At 40.1% G+C, this 17812-nt stretch overlaps 1 protein-coding gene across 1 annotated transcript in view; it reads left to right on the top strand.

Moving 5' to 3' along the window:
* The window catches only part of LOC140731786 (syntaxin-1A), a 301889-nt gene extending 284681 nt beyond the window's left edge, over positions 1–17208 (top strand). Inside the window, exon 10 of the mRNA XM_073053580.1 lies at positions 579–17208. Within this exon, the coding sequence (XP_072909681.1) occupies positions 579–659 (81 nt within the window). The 3' untranslated portion in view covers positions 660–17208. The remainder of the gene's footprint in view (positions 1–578) is intronic.
* The last annotated feature ends 604 nt before the right edge of the window (positions 17209–17812 follow it).

The following is a 17812-nucleotide window of genomic DNA, read 5'->3' as shown; positions in this document are numbered from 1 at the left end:
AAACTTATTAACTAAAGTAAATACAATTTGTAAATATTTGACATTAGGGCTAAAATCAGAAAATAAGAAAACAAAAAGAATCTTGCCTTCCCAGCTGCTTCCATTACTTGACTATGAAAAGTGCCACGAGTGGGTTTTTAACTTCAGGATCTCGTTTATGAGGGGAATTAAATATGAAGTGAAAATGTTTTTTTCTTATGTTTGCACTTAATATGAGCAGTTGGCTAATGTGAGAATGGCTTTTCATCCGATGTACTTGGAGTGTGATGGTGGAATGTGTGGTGTGATATTTATATCAAGCGCTGTGTGGTATGAGAGAGGTTTGTGATATGAGCGTTTTGTATTTTAAGGTGAGTCTAAAATTTTAAGGTTATTTTAAAATAAGGGGATTGTAACATAAAGAGAAGTAGATATCAATAAAGGAAAATTGCTAATGTAAAGGGAAGGATATAATCTGTGTTGGAACTGTTCGTCTTCCATTCTGTAAAGACCTCAGGTTATTTAACTGTAAATAAAATCCCTGAACTAACACTTTCTCCTCTTCTTCCTGTCATGCTGCTTGGATTTGGGGGCTACAGAAGAAGATTATGATCATTATATGCTGTGTGGTGCTGGGGGTCGTCATCGCCTCCACAGTTGGGGGAATATTTGGATTTTGAAAAACACAAAATAGGAAAGAATCGACCAATGTGATGTGGGCATTTCAGCCACTTTGTGAGATGAAGTGACTTTCACTCGGTAACACTGAGAAAGGTTTCCCTGCATGACTATCTAGCATTACTTCCTTTACTGGTCCTGCTCTTTCTGGCTGTTAAGGTATGGTAACATTTTTTTTTTCTTTTTTTTCCAATGATGCGCTGTTTGCCATAAACACATGAAAATTTGGCCCTGGGAAAAAAAAAACTCTTCACTTTTAAAGGGATTGATCTTAACCCATTTGATTGCCAAAGCCAAAGAAAGCCCAGAAAACACCAACAGACACGACGGCTGGAGTCAACATTTTGTAGGATACTGATCACAAAACGGCAATATCTTTTTTAAAAAACTCAATTAATCTGTACAAGCTTTCAAATCTTGTCAAGGTTGGAAGAATGCAGTGATCGACATCGCATCAGCACAATGGTACCCACTGGACCAGGCTGACAGCCATTATCCCAACAGCATGTGTTCTGTGGAAATTCAATTTCTTCACAATAACGCTACCATAGATGGCAAAATGATATGGTCTGAGAAAGTTCTGCTTTAAATATAAGACTCGATGTTTGCTACTGTGGGTGAGGAACTGCCAGACAGTCTTTGAAGTCTCTCTTTTGATCTCAGCCTTACTCCTTTACTAATAACAGTATTTTTTTATTCGCTGTCATTTCTTCATGTGAAGAAGACTTGCTGATGAAGATTCTCTCAAGTGGTGCTATCGCTCCCCGCAATGTTAGAGAAAAGGCTGACAAGATCTGAAGAGTATCTTTAAAGGATTCAGCTCTTTATCTTTTTTAAAAAAATGACATGAGGTTGGAACTACTCAAATGTCATCATTTTTAAAATTTATTCCAGACAAACAAAACTAACAAAAAAAAAATCAGGAACTAGGCAGGTGAACCATCAACTGTTTTACCAGTCAAAAATAAATTCTTCCAGCCTCAGAGTGGAATCAAAAACCTTTAGAGAGTGTGGCCTTCACATCAATCTCTAATATTATAAAAAATACTTCAAGAGGAGCAACTTCCTTCATATCATACGTCCTAAACAAGTGACGCTCTCATTTAGCATCTGTTCAAGGGTTTGTGCTGGGAATTTTCTATCTTGTCTAAAATAAGTTCTTCTGCTTTTGAATTCTGATTTATTTTAATCTCACATGACATGAAGTTTTTGTTCTGGCTAGTTTACCAATGTCTTTTTTTCCACTCCTGCTATTTTCACCAGTAATACATACAAGTCCTCGCCAGCACCACTGATGTGTAGCCCTGTGTAATTAAGTAACAAAGGGCTTTAAAGAGCAGTTGGTCAAGACTTGTATTTTCCATCAAGCTGCACGCTGGTTTGGCAGCTCCTTTGGGTTGTTGAGGTGATGTCAGTCTGCATATGGTGCAGAAAGTTCTGTTGCCAAGTTTCTTCCAGTCTTAGTAAGAAATACATTTTATTTATGCAATTTATGTATTAACAAAATATAACTGGATTTTTAAAATTCCATCTTTTTGTCTTTTCCAGCGGTGGCGATGCAAAAAAGCTTCCAACGCAGGGCACTGTCATAATGCTGTTGATCAAAACACTATTAGTCCAGATTGCTAACATGTGCTTTCAAGGTTTTTTTTATAATTTTCCATTTTAGGTGTCCACTTCTGTAACATTCACTTTATACTCAATAGCATTCATCTGTTTGCCATGTTCTCCCATCACTAAAGAAATAAAGTTTCACCCTTTGTTTTTAGTATTAAATTATCCAATTTTACTTTTTGTTCTCCATATAATTTACTTGTATGTACTTTCCCTTGGAGTTCAGTTATCACCCAAGTATGTTGAGGGGCAGACCTGTGTTAGTGATGCTGTTTTCACTGTGACTTCAGTGTAGTGAACACACACGTAATCTAGTTTAATTAGAGCATAGCTGATCTACCTGGCGGTGGTAAAGTTGGCAGTAATGTCTCCTTCACCAACTGTTGAATTGCCAACTCAGCTTAGATTGATCTTTTAACATGGCTGTTTTCTGTGCCTTTATAGCTTGGATATGTACCATTTTAACCAACTGGTTCACTGGGAAATATAAGTAGCTATAAATAGATCAAAATCAATACAAACCAGGACACCATCTGAAACAGGAGCAGACTAATCATAAGAGAGACTACAAATATTGAACAAAAATTCCCTTGCTATACATGGTAGACAAATTGAAAGGTCACACCTCAACCGTGTAACTTAAGTTGCCTCATGTTTAATTTCTGAAGCTTAGAAACATTTAGAAATATTCTGGCTGACAAATGCACCGTAGACTCCTTCAAACAAAAGTGTTATCTGTAGTGTTTAAGTACAGACTACGTTAGTCATACAGAGAATAAATTCATGACATTGCATAGTATGGACCGAGATTCCTCATCTGCACAACTATAATTGAAATTGTTCTTGTTCCCTTCAGGTATTTTAATGTCGGTTGTTGATACACAGGTATTACTCAAGGCTGTTCTGAATCTAATCTTTAGAAACTGCTGACTTGAACCCACCAGTGTGAGTAGCCTGGCATTGACAGAAACCTGGAGTATAGTACAAATATTAGAGCTTCATAATTATTTATCCCACATTTCCTACAAATGTGTACACTTTTCTAATCACAAACATTAAGCCACACTATTAATCATACCTATGGTTTCTTTACCTTCAGATTCTAGCTTTTCACCATTAACTTAAACTGAATCTACATATTTTCACCTGTTGTCTTCACATTTAAATAATGGTTCTTACTTGAGATGTTCTCAGGAAACTAAAATATTGAGTTGGATTTCATTGTTTACTAATTGAAGCCTAATTTACCACCCAGTTTATATGCTGGTGTGTCCTCCTTTATCCTTCTAAAGTATTCTGATGTTGGGTGTAATTAATTTCCATTTCTTCTTAAAGTCATACACACCACAGAAGCAGGTCCTTCAGTCCATCTAGTTCGTTCCGGTCATGAAGCAACATTTTTACACTAATCTAATTTTATTCCCCAACATTTGCATCAATTCCCCTCCAGATTACTCAGGCAATTTACAGTGGCCAATTAACATTCGAGGACATGGATGGAAAGGAGAACTTCTGGGAAAAACCGACAAAGTCAAAGGGAGAACGTGCAAACTCCATACAGTCAGCACCAGATGTCAGGAATTAACTCGGGTCACTGTAGCCATGAGTTGGGGCACTACTCGCTACCCCACTGTGTTGTCTTGTATGTAGTTCCTTAAATACTTGGATATTTCTAGATAGATTCCTAAGTGGTCATTATTTTGATTCAAAACCAGTGTAGTCCATTAATCTCAATTTTTGAGTTCTATCATATTCTATCTTTGGCTTCTCTATAATATGTATGAAGTTGTAATATGATTTTAACAGAAAACAAGGCATGGTATTGATGGATGAGATCATTCTGAAATGCAAGGTGTAAATTACCAGTTAGTTGTGAAGTATGCTGATTCATCCAGCCCCATTTTTCTCTTGCTTTCTCAGTACTCTTAGAGAATCGGCAAGAAATTTGGAAGATTTTCCTAAATTGTTGGCCCAAGAAATAGCACAATACTGCTGGGAGTTATGGGCTGGTAAAGTGGAGGATCGAGGACTGGGTACTGGAATCAACAGGGTGCAATTCCATTTCATTGATTGCATTGTGTATTCTTAAAGTACGGTTATTTTTTCTTCCCTTAACCAAATCTTGGATGCTTCCTTATACATGATTAATGTAGGTAACTTATTGTTATTAAACAGCAGATGCAGAATAATCACTGCCAATTTTGGCTGCACAACAGACTAGGAGACATCCTACACTACTTTTAGAACCCATGCTGCTTTTAAGTTAACAATATCCAGAAAATGTAAATGCCAATTAATTCTCCAACCTCTTCACATCTTCATTCATCCATGTTGGCATCAGGGCTCTTGCCTTGCTGAAGTTTCACACTCCTTCCCTTAAGTCTTAGACCTCCAAGGCAATTTTATTAATCCGAGTCTTTCTCTTGCTATTATCTGTTTAACTGCAAAATATGCATCCAGTGTCAATTTAAAAACACTTCTGCAATTCCAATTTTCTAGTTTGTTCTCTCTCATCAAATGTTACCTGCTAACACTAATTCTGGACATAAATGCTAACACCGGCTGATACCCGCCTCTTGGAATCGTCCCAATGCACGATTGTTAAAGCTGATTGTCTTTTTCTAGATCAGCTGCCATTCAGAAATCATTGACAGATGCGCATGACGCAAGACCAAATTTGAATTTGGAGTGCTTCGGTTTGCCTTGGTCATTGGTTTGAAGTGAGTGCACTCCCCTTCTTTCCACCTACTAAGGTGGAAAGCCTAAAATTACAGGCCGTTAATTGATGTTAGTCATTTTAGTTCCTCTTCCTCATTGCCCCTCATTTATTCAATTCTAAACCCAATATTTACAGCACAAAACTAACTGTGAAAGTAAACCTCACAGCTTATCAAGTGGGATGTGAAGGAGAAAACAATGCTAAGAATCCTGCCCCTCAAACAAAACTCAAATCCTGTCTGCAGAATTGGTTGGTACCTAGGGACAGAGACTATAGAATCTGCAACAAAAATCTGCCTTTTAATAAATAGGGTTTATTGGTGAAAGTATCCAAGCACAGACTAATCCTTCAGAGTCTTTGACTGAGCCTGTTACACGTAAATCATATTATCAGGGATGGTAGAAAAAGTGAATCAGCTTTCAGCTGTGACCCTCAAGTGCAAATTAAGAAGTCCATTCATGATTAAAGTACACCATTTTTATTCCTGTTGCCAAAATTAAATGGATGGCTAGGACTCCATTAGGTACCAGTTAGAATTAGATTGACTCTCAATATAAGGCTACTTTAAGCCATTCTGGAATTCAATAAAAAAATTACAAATACAGAATAAGCCTGCAAGGGGTGATTGATAAGTTTGTGGCACAAGGTAGAGGGAGTCAGTTTTAGAAAACTTCACACATTTATTTTTCAACATAGTCCCCTCCTACATGTACACACTTAGTCCAGCGGTCGTGGAGCATACGGATCCCTTCTTTCCAGGAAGTGGTCCACAGCAGGGATGATTGATAAGTTTGTGGCCTAAGGTAGAAGGAGATGAGTTATACAGCTCTCGTTACATGCACGTGCAGTTCAACTCTGAGTGATTACACAGAAAGTTTAAACTTAATAACTCATCTCCTTCTACCTTAGGCCACAAACTTATCAATCACCCCAAGCTGAGGACCACTTCTGGAGGTCCAAGACGCCGATTTCTACAAAGAAGGGATCCGTTTGCTCCACGACCACTGGACTAAGTGTGTAAATGTAGGGGAAAAAATGTGCTAGGTTTTCGAAAATTGACTCCTTCTACCTTAGGCCACGAATATATCAATCGCCCCTCGTATTGTCTTTGCAGAAAGTTAGGATGGCGATTAAGCTATAAAAATTCAGAAACAAACATGGTCAGAGAGCTCTTTAACATAACTGGGTGCAGGAAAATTATTAAAGCAGACAATAGGATCAAGTATGTTAAAGCTGGGGGATAATCACCCGTGGGGTGGATTCTCATGGGTAGTGGAGAGAATTAACAACAAAAGATGGCGCTGTGGTAGCATGACACTGTTACAGCTTGGGGCACTCCAGAGTTCAGAGTTCAAAGTTCAATTCTAGTGCCATCTGTTCAAGAATTCTCCGTACATCCTCCCCATGGAATGCATCTGGTTTGCTCCCACAGTCCAAAGAGGGTTAATTAATTGGTCATTATAAATTATCCAATGATTAGGTTTGGGATAATGGGGGGATTTGCTGGAGCAACATGGCTTGAAGGGCCAGTAAGGCCTACTCCTCGCTGTATCACTAAATAAATAAGATTAGATTTGAACACTGCACTATCTCACAATAACTTGCTATTTTGTTTTAATTCAATTCTCTTTGAGTACTGATAGTTTGTTTCAAGTGTGCATTTAGCAGTGAATATACTTTCAGTCCTGTTTGGAAAATGTTGGCAGTGACAGAGGAGATATCATAACAGGAATAAACGCTTAGTCTTAAATTGAGATGCAAATTAAAATAGAAATTCTTACTGAGAACTGAAAGCAATGGATGTTGAAGAGAGTGGGGCCAGAACAAAAGGCCAGAATAGTGGGAAAAGGTTCTTGGGGGGTTATAGGGCAGTGATAGGGAGGAGAAGTCAATGAAGGGTTTCAGTTTGAGTTTGCTTTGAAAGCAAGGTTCTTCAAAGTCACTAGATGCAGTTTGCTTCGGTATACAGACCTATGACTACTTCGGTATATCACTGAACTTTTGTAACAAAAATAATTAATAATTTTTGCGTGCCCTATTGAAAAGAAGGGACAGTCTTGAAAAAAAATCTTCCAGCTCAATGTAAGTGACTGTGCTACACCTAGTAACACTACGTCTAATTCTGTTTTCTCAGTACTGTTTAAATGCCTGAAAAGGATCTGAAGCAACGTTCATTTACATCATGAAGGCCCATCACGTATAGTAGTATCGCACAAAGACTAGTGAAATACAAGTCAGCACGCTGAAATTCACTGGGACATATTTTATGCCAAAGACAAAATATAAATCAGTTGGAATTCAGCTATAAAGTTCAGAGGTCCTGAAAATTACCTGTAATTGTTCTGCCCTGCATAATCTGACAATTCATTCATCAGAGGAAGTGCCTGGACTCTTGCCAGAAGAGGAGGTGTTGCAAAATGACTGAAGTCAATATGCAGCCTGGAACGCTGCTGTATCAGGCAAAGACTGACATCATTAAAAATACATGCTGCAGCTATGGTTCTGAACTGACAGGCTTTGTATCCTCCCTATATAATAGGTACCCTATTAACAACAGAGTAGAACTAATCACTTTCACCACCACCCAACCTGAAGTGCTGCTGCTCAATAATTCTACTCTGCATAAGAAAGAGAGTGCAGATTATATTTTATTTCCTGACTCAAGCTTTCTGTCTGCTTATTTTTCCTGTGAATTAGCCTTGGACTTTTGTTTTAACTCGGTCTTAAGCTCTCAAGCCACAATTTTCGGGGTAGTGTGTAGAACAGCCACCAATGGTCTCTTCACGATTTGGCATTAGCCATTGTTACTTTCTGTTGGACTACTAGACAACCTGCAAGATTTATTTGTGATTTAGGTTCGTGCTGGGTAGAGGCTTCTACCCTGACTGGTCTCTTCTAGAAATACAAATATGATTTAAAATAGGAAATGATTAGACAATCATAGGGGAGTCATGGTAGCGTAGTGGTTAGCACAATAGTTTACAGTACAGGCAACCCGGGTTCAATTCCTGCTGCTGCCGCCAGTAGGGAGTTTGTACGTTTTCCCATGACCGCATGGATTTCCTCCCACAGTCCAAAGACATACCGGTTGGTAGGTTAATTGATCATTGTAAATTGTCCTGGGATTAGGCCAGGATTAATTCAGAGGTTCCTGGGCATAGCTCAAGGGGCTGAAAGGACCTATTCCGCTTCGTATCTGAATATTAAATGAATACAGAAAAGGGACGAGCTGTGCATTTTGGAGGGTTGTCCTTTACATCGTTGAAGCCAATCATAAGTAAAATTGAGTAGGCCTGGTGTGTGTTACACAGGGCACCTGGGGCATGGGGATGATGTGGGAGTAGTCAGTTTTCACTGGAATATACTGTCAATCATTGCTTGATGCACCAACTTTCAAGGCTACAAAGAATCAGTCAGGGAAATAATTACATAATAGTTTTCTTAATTCTAAGCTCGGCTGTGATTAGCCCCCTGCAAATTATGGAAGATTAATGTCATGAGAGATTCAGGGCCTTGAGGGAGTGAAAACTCTCCAAGACCTTTGTGGACTCCCAGGACTGCGAAGCGCAGCAGAAGTGGAGATACTGCTGAGCCTTGTGTAAATTAAAATCATTGAAATTTATGTAACCAAAAAGTGGCATCTGGCCAAATATACTGTCCTGGCCAATAAAGGCCAAATCCCATCATATGAGTAATTAGTCACTTTACTTAATCCTGGTCTGGTATAGTAATAAGTGAGGACCAGCAGCCTTTAAGTGATGCCATGGCTTGGCCAAGGTGACTGATTGGAAAACATGTAGGCAGGATAATCAAATTAAGTGACAGTAGAGCCAGTAACATTCAAGCACATGTCCTCATCAGAAGATCAGGCGTATTTTCTCCGACAGCAGAGCTGACTGGAAGTAAAAGCTGTTGGGTAATACATGGAAATCATTAGAGCAAGTCCACAATACAGTGAACGCATAGTTAGAAAATTTTAATCCCACTCCAGGTCATCTCAATAAACCATTTCTGGTTCACTCCCTGCAAAATTACATTGGTTACAAGATTCCCCCGAACCTCCCAGTGTTTGGGACAAACCAACCCAAGGGGTTGGAAGACTAGTTATTGTCAAGGAAGGAACATTCTGAATGACGTTATCACATTGTAGTTTCAACCTGTTTTCCAAAGGAAGAGTGGAATAAAGGGAAACAAGGTAATAGTAAGCTAAGGAAAGTGTTAACTGAGTAAACGAGTTAATCTGTTTCCAGCCTTTTTTTTTTAATTTCTTTTCACATTTTTACAGTTTTTCACAAGATCTGCTTAGCAATTGAACTTTCTTCCTTTAGGATTCCTTTTGCCTTCTTCTGTTAAATAGTTCCTTTCAAAGTCTTATCAAGAATTCTGCTAGATCATCAGAAGTATTTAACCTGATGACCCCATGTAACATCACTGATGATGTGCCCTAGCTTAGCATCATGCAGATGTTTCTGCAAGAAGAAGGTGGAGATAGATAATTATTTTGAAAGGTCAAGGCATTGAGGGTTATTGTTAATTGCTGGCACAGGAGCAGGGCTGGGGACTGGATAGAGCATATTGAATGGCAGGGCAGGCTTGAGGGGCCAAGTGGCCTGCTCCTATGTTTTGTGTGTTCTTATATACTACTCAAGTCCAAATTAGACAGATCTACAGAAAGACCTGCTGTCTATTACAGTACTTGGTGCTTTCTGTCTTTCTGAGTAAAATCTGCACAGAAGCAGCAAATTTGGCCCACAATGTAGTGTCTAATTAATTAGTAATCAATACCCAACTAAATGCCCTTCTATGTCCATATCCTTCCACTTCCTGCACAATCAGCCTATGTGCAAACCTCTTGAACACCTCCGTCACATTTGCCTCTTTCACCACCCTGGCAGCACCATCTCTGTAAGCAATGTTCCCACACGTTTCCTTTGAACTTATCCTGACTCTTGAACTCAGTTCCTCATCTAATAAAGGCAAGCCTTCTTTGTCAGCCTGTGTAGCTACTTTTAGAAAGCTATGGAATTGGACCCCAAGATCCCTCTGCTCATCAATACTTTAAAAAGGGTCTTTCCACTAACAGTGTATTGTCCTACATTTGATCTAAAGTGCAACACTTCACATTTGATCAGGTTAAACTCCATCTGCCATTTCTCCACCCATATCTGCAACTGGTCTATATCCTGCTGTATCCTTTGCCAGTCTTCTGCACTATCTACAACACTACCAATCTTTGCATCATCTAATAACTTATTAACTCACCCAACTACAATATGTTTTCATCCAGGTTACTTACAAATATGACAAAAGAGGTCCCAATACAGATCCCTACAGGGCACCAGCAGTCACAGGCCTCCAGCTAGAATAAGTCCCATCAAGTTCTACTCTGTCTCCTATGGTCAAACCAATTCTGAATCCAAACTGTCAATTCACCATGGATTCCATGCATCTTAATCTTCAGGATAATCCACCCATGAAAGACCTTGTCAAATACTTACCTAAAAATCGATGTAGACAACATCTTAAGCTCTACCTTCATTAATCATATTCAATACCTCCTCAAAAAATTCAATTAAGTTAGTCAGACATAGCCTGCCTTGCACAAAGTGCTGCTTTCTGTCTAATTAGGCCATGGTTTTCCAAATCCAAAGATCTGGTGAATTGTTATTTTACCAAGTTGATATAAAGAGATTACTCTCACTCACCTGAGATCCCTTTAAACAGAATACAGCACTAAATTCTGCCACCTAGTATCTTAAGCTTTCTAAGGCTATAATGTGTTTTCAAAAGTTCCCTCCCCCCCCCCCCCACTTTATCAAACTAATTGCTGACTCCCCGCAGTTGATGCAGACTGAAATTAGGAAATGGATACAATGGTCTCTTATTCTGCACTTCCTGAGATTCTGAGTGTTGAGGGTCAAGACCAAGCTTATTGTACAATAGGAAAATGAGCTCACTATAAAAATGAGGTTAAAAACAGAGTATGCTGCAAGTACTCAGTGGGCCATCTGTACAGAAGGTAACACGGTTAACATTTCAGGTTGATGATCTTTCAAAAGATTAGAAAGGAGAATTATGGTGTGAAGTTGGGAGAAAGATTGGGTTTGGAGCTTTCCAGTGGGAGAATGAGATAGACTACCTCATCCTCCCATTGGAAAGATAGGTAGGGAGCTCACTGTTCAGGAGATGGAGGATTAAGAAATGATGATTGGGAAGGGTGGGGGAGGACAGGGAGACAGGATGAGGAGTTCATTGTGAGAGGCCTTTGTCTCTTTAGCTACATGCAGGTTAAAGCAGTCTTGAGGTACAGCAGAGTGGGTCCTCTCAACCTTTTTTCCCTGCAACCCTTGTAAAAGTAATTTGAGAAGTACCCTCTTTCCATTTTATCACCCAGCTTTGCTGTGGTAGTGCCAGCAGAAAGCTCAAGATCCTTCAGTGATACAAATAATAGCACAAGTTCTGGGATCAAAGCTTCATTTTGGAAGTCACATACCTGCTCCTGGCTGGTTGTTAGGACAACTAAACCAAGGCCAGTCCTGCTTTTATCCTTTCACTTTCCGCAGTGGATTGAGTGACCTGAGATTAGGAACAGAATCCTGATGCAGTTCAGGTCTGGGATCCCTTCCTTTCTTCATCTCAGTAATATTGTGCACTTCATTCTTTTGTGAAGTTGGCCTTTCATTTCTGCAGACCAGCTAAAACCCACCATGGTGCCAAGGGAAGATTTCCCACGCATCATCATTCTATTGCGTGAAGCATATAAAAGAGTCCAAAATGGTGTAAAAGAAATCAAATGAAACTTCAAACCAGATCACTGGTTTTAGATAAACCTACATGGCGTCTTGAGTCTAATTGATGTGGGATCTAACAAACTGCCTCATATCTCATTAAGTTTCTGTCTTACTGAGTACTGAAATAGCCAATGATTATGCTTCTAGAAACCATTCAGGTTGTCTCTTAGAGGAATATGTACAGCAGTGGCTGGTGAAGACTACAAGGTAATAACACACAAAGAAAACCGCTGACAGAAGGTGAACTAGGGTGACTGATTAAACCCTTAGTGCTGGTTTCCTTCATTTCACCCACATCATCCATTATGCTCCAAGCAGATCTGGTTCGTTCTTTCATTAATGTCATGATTTTTTTTTAAATAGCAAAATTGCCTTTTGTATGGCCTAGAACCCTGCGTTGCTTGAAGACTTTATTGTACATCTAAAGCCAATGTTCTGTGCCAATTATCTGGTGTTTGGTATTTTAGCTGCTTTCGAATGTACACAATCGAGTCACCGGTCTGTGACGGAGCAGACAGGAAGCCTGGCTCAGCTCAGCTAAAGTTTGCACCCCTGCCCCCTATGACAGCACAAGCTGTAGCCAGGCTCAGTCCAGCTCCCGTCTGCCCATCACTACTCCCCCTACCCACCTACCAATGTATAGCACAAATTAAAGCCTGGACTTGTGAACCTGCTGCACCCGCTGATTAACAAATTGTTTGCACGTTAGCCTATGAAAAGCAGTGTTTCGTCTTGTGTCTGTGATTAGTTTGGTTTTGGCTTATCTGTCTCAAAATTAAATGTGGTGACCAAACTCTGTATTTTGAAAAGTAAAAGTCTGGATGAGGATGTTTTGCAGAAATTGGGAGTTTCAATCTGCACCCATTGCAATTTCTAAATACATCACTGATTCTGATATTTGGTTAAAAAAAGATCACTGGAGAAACCCTTAAACATTCTTTCATTAGCACCTGTGTCAGATCTGAAGATAAAAGCAACTCTGTGTTGTCAACATTTGCAGCCTGTATGCTCTTTTTGTTGTTAAATAACAAAGTTACCATGAAGTACTGAATGGGCTGGTCTGGGACCTGCCCTAAATCCCTCACTTCCTATGAAAAGCACAAGTATAGGGAAAAACAAAACAGTCACAGGGCAGGTTTGGGAAGCAAAACGTTCAAGGTTAGAAGCTGAAATAAAATCAGTTAGTAGGAAAGCTGCCAGTCTTGCCAATCGAACCCTTGGTGATTGCTGTTCGCATCATTCCTCCCGCACGTTTGTTAATCCAACCTCCACCTCTGCTTTTCTCTTACTACTCCCTCCAGTTATTGCCTTACAAATCTCTTCCCTGGCCTCCCTCTGTGACTTTTCTGTTATTCTTAGTCTACCATTGTGTTTCCTGATGTTATATAAAAGACTTGCAAACATAGCTGTGTAACAGTAAATCGCATTTCTTCACTAACTGTAGCCCAGTGAAACCTCCCAGCTTGTAATGGTGTAACAAGCAGTGCGTTCTTTAACAGCTGACAATTGAAAGCAGCGCGTTTCTGAAAATAAAACAAAGGATCATGCTCCAATTCACTGCCTGATCTGGAAGGGCTTAACAGGAACAGTTGTAGTTTTGATTCAGCTCTTGCTCCTTCTTTGGGCAGCACCGTGTGTAATTAAGGAGGACAAGCAAAAGGTCAAGGTAGGTGTAATAGAAGCAAGGGCTGAGCAGCTAGATTGGAGCCCTGCTGCGGGGCATTACAATAGAGTCAAGAGCCCATTGTGGGGGGAGGGGACGGTGAAACTGGCTCAAAGTCACTCTGAATGGAATGTGAGGCTCTGAAATCACTGTGAGATAGAGCGGTGTGGGTAGATACTGAGTGTAGGAAGGAGGGCAAAGTTAAAGTGGAATGGAAAGATAAATCTAAGATCCCACTAAGCTTCAGAACGTTATATGGGAAGGTGAAGTAAACAACATCTCCCAATGCACGAGGGAGAGCTAGGTTTAGGATCCCAGTGTGGGAGGAAGATTCCATTATGAGAAGGTGTGTTGGGGAGAGGACCTCACCGTGGGAGGGAGAGGGAGGATTCGGAGCCCACTGGAGAGAGCAATAGGGTTAGGATCCCACAAAGAACAGCAGTATTAGATAATGAAAGGATTGCTGAGGAAGGCATTCCACCATGGACGGTGGAGAAAGGGCTAGGATCCCAGTGTGGGCAATGTAGTGTCAAGATGCACGTTCTTTCCTCAGCCGCTGTAGGTAACTGTGGGTGGGAAAAGAATGGTAGGATTCCACCGTTGAAGGGAGAGGTTTGTTTAGGGGCTGTACGCAGAAATGGTAGAGATAGGCTCCAGTTAGAGAGGGAAGATAATGGTGTAGAGCTGCCTTTGTTGGGGTTTGGGAGGAAGCAGTTCAATTAGGAGCATTCAAGTTATATTTTTTAAACTGAAATTTATTTTTCAATAACTGAAAGAATCGGATTTACAGACTTCTTGGGAGACTCAAGAATTGAGTGTAACCTGCAAGTTCCAGCTCCACCACCTAAAGATTTTTGACTGCAAGCATAGATCCTGACACCAAATCAACTCTTATGAATGTGATCCCAGCATTTTACACGGAGATTCCATAAAACATGCAGCACAGAAGCAGGCCGATCAACCTGACTCGTCCACCTTGGTGGTTACGCTGAGCATCAGCCTCCTTCCACAGCACTTCACCCAATACTGTTAAGACCTCAGTTTCAGAGGCAAAGCCCATTCCTCACTGCAGCAAATCTTCAGAGATAACCAACTTAGGACAGGCCAAGGACAAAATGCAAGATTTCCCTGGTCTATCTATTTCAGTGCCATTTACCCACTGGTCTGAGATGGGAGCTTTAGATCATCTTTCAATGAGGGTAACCCAGAGCTAATATCCAAGTGTTCAATATCAGTATTATTATTATATTAATGACTGGTTTTTGCCAATTTTCATTCTGTTTTGCTGTTCTCCAAGTTGCACAATCTTTGTCATTTAAATGTAAAATTTGATTGAAGCTAATTAACGATCATTGAGGTGCTTCAGTGAGTCACCTTATGTAACAGAGAATCCCGCATGTGATTCGAGTCTGCCCACCCCGACCAGGAGTGCAAATTTCAAAACTCGTTTACCTACTTAAAAAGTCTTCCTTCTCGTTTTAAAATGAATGCTCAATATTTTGGTGCAAAAGTACAACCCCCTTTGTCTGACCGCAAGGGCAGTGCCAGGAAGTTCCACACAGTGACAGCTATTAGCACAAAAAGAAATGTATGACGATGATGTGTTCCAGTCATCGTTCTCCACAGTGCGAGTGGGACACTTCCCTAGACTGATGGGTGGAAGGACAGTGCTGCTGGAGGGAAGCTGCCCTTAAGACATCATTTACAAGGATTTGGAGCCTTGCTCAGCTCATAATAGAACTATAAAAATTAGAATAGCCAGACAAAACTTTCTGTATATTTCAGCCATTTACAAACTCTACAGTTTTAGTCACCAACCAAAAGGCTCCATAAAAGACCCAACACAAAACCCAGCCACATAAAGATAAGTGTTTGAAGAAAATAAACTTAACTTCCTCTTGGACAAATTAACAAATAGGTCAAAAAATTGATAAAGTTCTCAGATTTCAATAATTATTTAGCAAATAACCCTTTGAATAACTCACAGATATCTCCCTTTTGTAGGGTCTATTGAACAAAATTCCATGCTGCTGGTTACCAAAAAGGGGTTGCAGTGCCAGAATCCGGTTTGGATTATATTACAGGTAGATGAAGCAGAACGCAGAAAGAAATGAACTTGGAGTACATTGTTGATACTCATATTGCAATCAACAGCATTGGCAAATGCCTGCTTGCAATAAAAAAAAGAATTCTGTCTAAACTGCACAAGGTAAAGCAAGCAGTTCTTATTTAGCTGAACAGTTTAGAGACACAAGACAGATTACCGAGAGCCTTCATCTTTCTTCTAAGGAAGTATGCCCCATATTATTCTGGAATGTGCCAGGATTAGAATTGGCCTCTAGAAAGAAAAATCACGTGAATGAGATCTTCTCTGTGGAAATTCTGCGATGTTCTGGCACTAAGGGGAGTATCGCATGACTTCTGCTCTGCAGTCCTACTCTGCCACAATTTAGCTGAAGCTTCTCACTTCTGGTGTTAGGGCAAGCCAGGTCCAAGAATTCAGTTTGCTGCTTTCCAAATGAGAGATGAAATGAAACACCCTTGAAAACTTAGAGAAAGTTTGAAGGATGTTTCCTTGGTAGAAAGACAAATGAATGTTGCTGAACTACCACTTACTGAGACCATACTTGAAACTATTATTTCTCCAATATACACATTAAGATCCCACCAATGGGTCAATTATATACAGCTCTCAGGGAAATGTTAGGATTTACAGTCTACTCCTGATAACTCAAACTTTATTCCACAAGGAAAAAAATGAATTACCAATACTTCAAATTACACAACTTAATGGGAGTTTAGCACTTAAGTGATGGAATGGTGAGATAATTAAAGTTGAGGGATTCATATTAATGATGAAGCACATAACTGATAATAAAGGATGAGAGAGTTTCAAACTGATTTCAGTACAGACGTGTATTTATTCTAAGGGCTGAAGTGCAGCAAGCTAATTCAAAAACTCTGAACTGAAAGTTGACAACTCTTTGGAAAGTTCCATTCCACTCTTTATTGCATGTTTCAAGCTGGTAGCATCAGCTCCGAAAATGCTGTTCATCATTTCTCAATCAAGGTGCATTCTCATATAGAGAGTAGGGGGTCCGGTAGCACTGTCCTTCACTATAAAGGTCCATCATGTATCCTCTCCCAGTTTGCCAACCACACTAGATAGGGAAGATCGTCTATAAGAGAGGGGAGGGGGAAATGAACTAACTCTCATGTTAAACACTGCTCACGCAGGTCAAACAAAGGGGACACTTTAGCTGGGGCAAACAGAAAGGAGATCAGAGGCTGCGTCAAAGATCAGTGTTGCCTCATTTAAATAAATCTCTGGGTATAAGCATTTCTATTACAGTGCAATAAAGTGGACATACTACCCCAGGTCCTTCTTATTCATTGAATTAATGCTGCATGATACAGGATTTTTTAAAAATGTGAAATGTTTCCTTTCTGTGTCTGAAACTCTCATTGGACTTGTTGTTTAATCCACTGCTCCTCACCAGCAGTGCTTGATATTGTAAAGATGTGGATGGCTGTCATTGTTGTCAGTTCTGCCCTCACTGTGAGGATTGCCCTGATTTGTAACTGTGCTGTAGAGCTGATTGTGCTGGTTTATGTGTTGCAGTTCGTTGCAGAAATGAGGGACAGTGCTGTCTCCCGTCTGCTCTCCCAACCATTGCCTTCTTGTAAAGTATGTTCATGCTTTGGTTGCAAATGGCTTCCTGCGTTGTGAATTCTTACACAAAATAAACAATTCTGATCAATGACATCGTCTGGTTGGTTTATGTTATGTTCACTGGAGCCAATCCTTGTTCATTTAACTGCTACAAGCATTTAGGTGTTTCTATATACAGAAATGTCAAATTGACAGTGGGGGTGTTCCTCAGTCCATATTTTACAGAAAATACTTGCAGAACAAGGGAGCAAGGCTGTGTTAAGAAGAACGAGAAAGGATTTAATTGAATCTTATCAATTTTGACAGGGCTAGAAAGATTGGAAGCAGAGAGGATGGCTCCCCTGGCGGCAGTGGAGCTGAGCAGAGCATACAGACCAAGGCTAGAACACTTAGGACAGAAATAGGGGAGATTTCTTCACTTGCTACGTGATGAACAAAAGGGGTGTGATGGCCAAATGCCTGAATACGTTTAAGGAAAAGTATCAAATTCTAAACACTAAGTATTCAGGACTGTGAGGAGTGGGTGGGAGTATAGTATGAAGTGGATCAGCTATGATCAATCTGAGAGGTAATGCATACTGGAAGGGCCAAATAGTCCACCCGCGTTCCTAATTTTCTGTTCCTAAATAGAAAGTACTATAAGGTTAATTTACAATTATAGTATTCCTGGAAACACAAGAGACTGCAGATGCTGG

This window comes from Hemitrygon akajei, chromosome 8 (assembly GCF_048418815.1).
Source record: "Hemitrygon akajei chromosome 8, sHemAka1.3, whole genome shotgun sequence".
Taxonomy (NCBI): domain Eukaryota; kingdom Metazoa; phylum Chordata; class Chondrichthyes; order Myliobatiformes; family Dasyatidae; genus Hemitrygon; species Hemitrygon akajei.
Note: the sequence above shows the minus strand (reverse complement) of the source record. Positions and strands in the feature narration are given on the sequence as shown.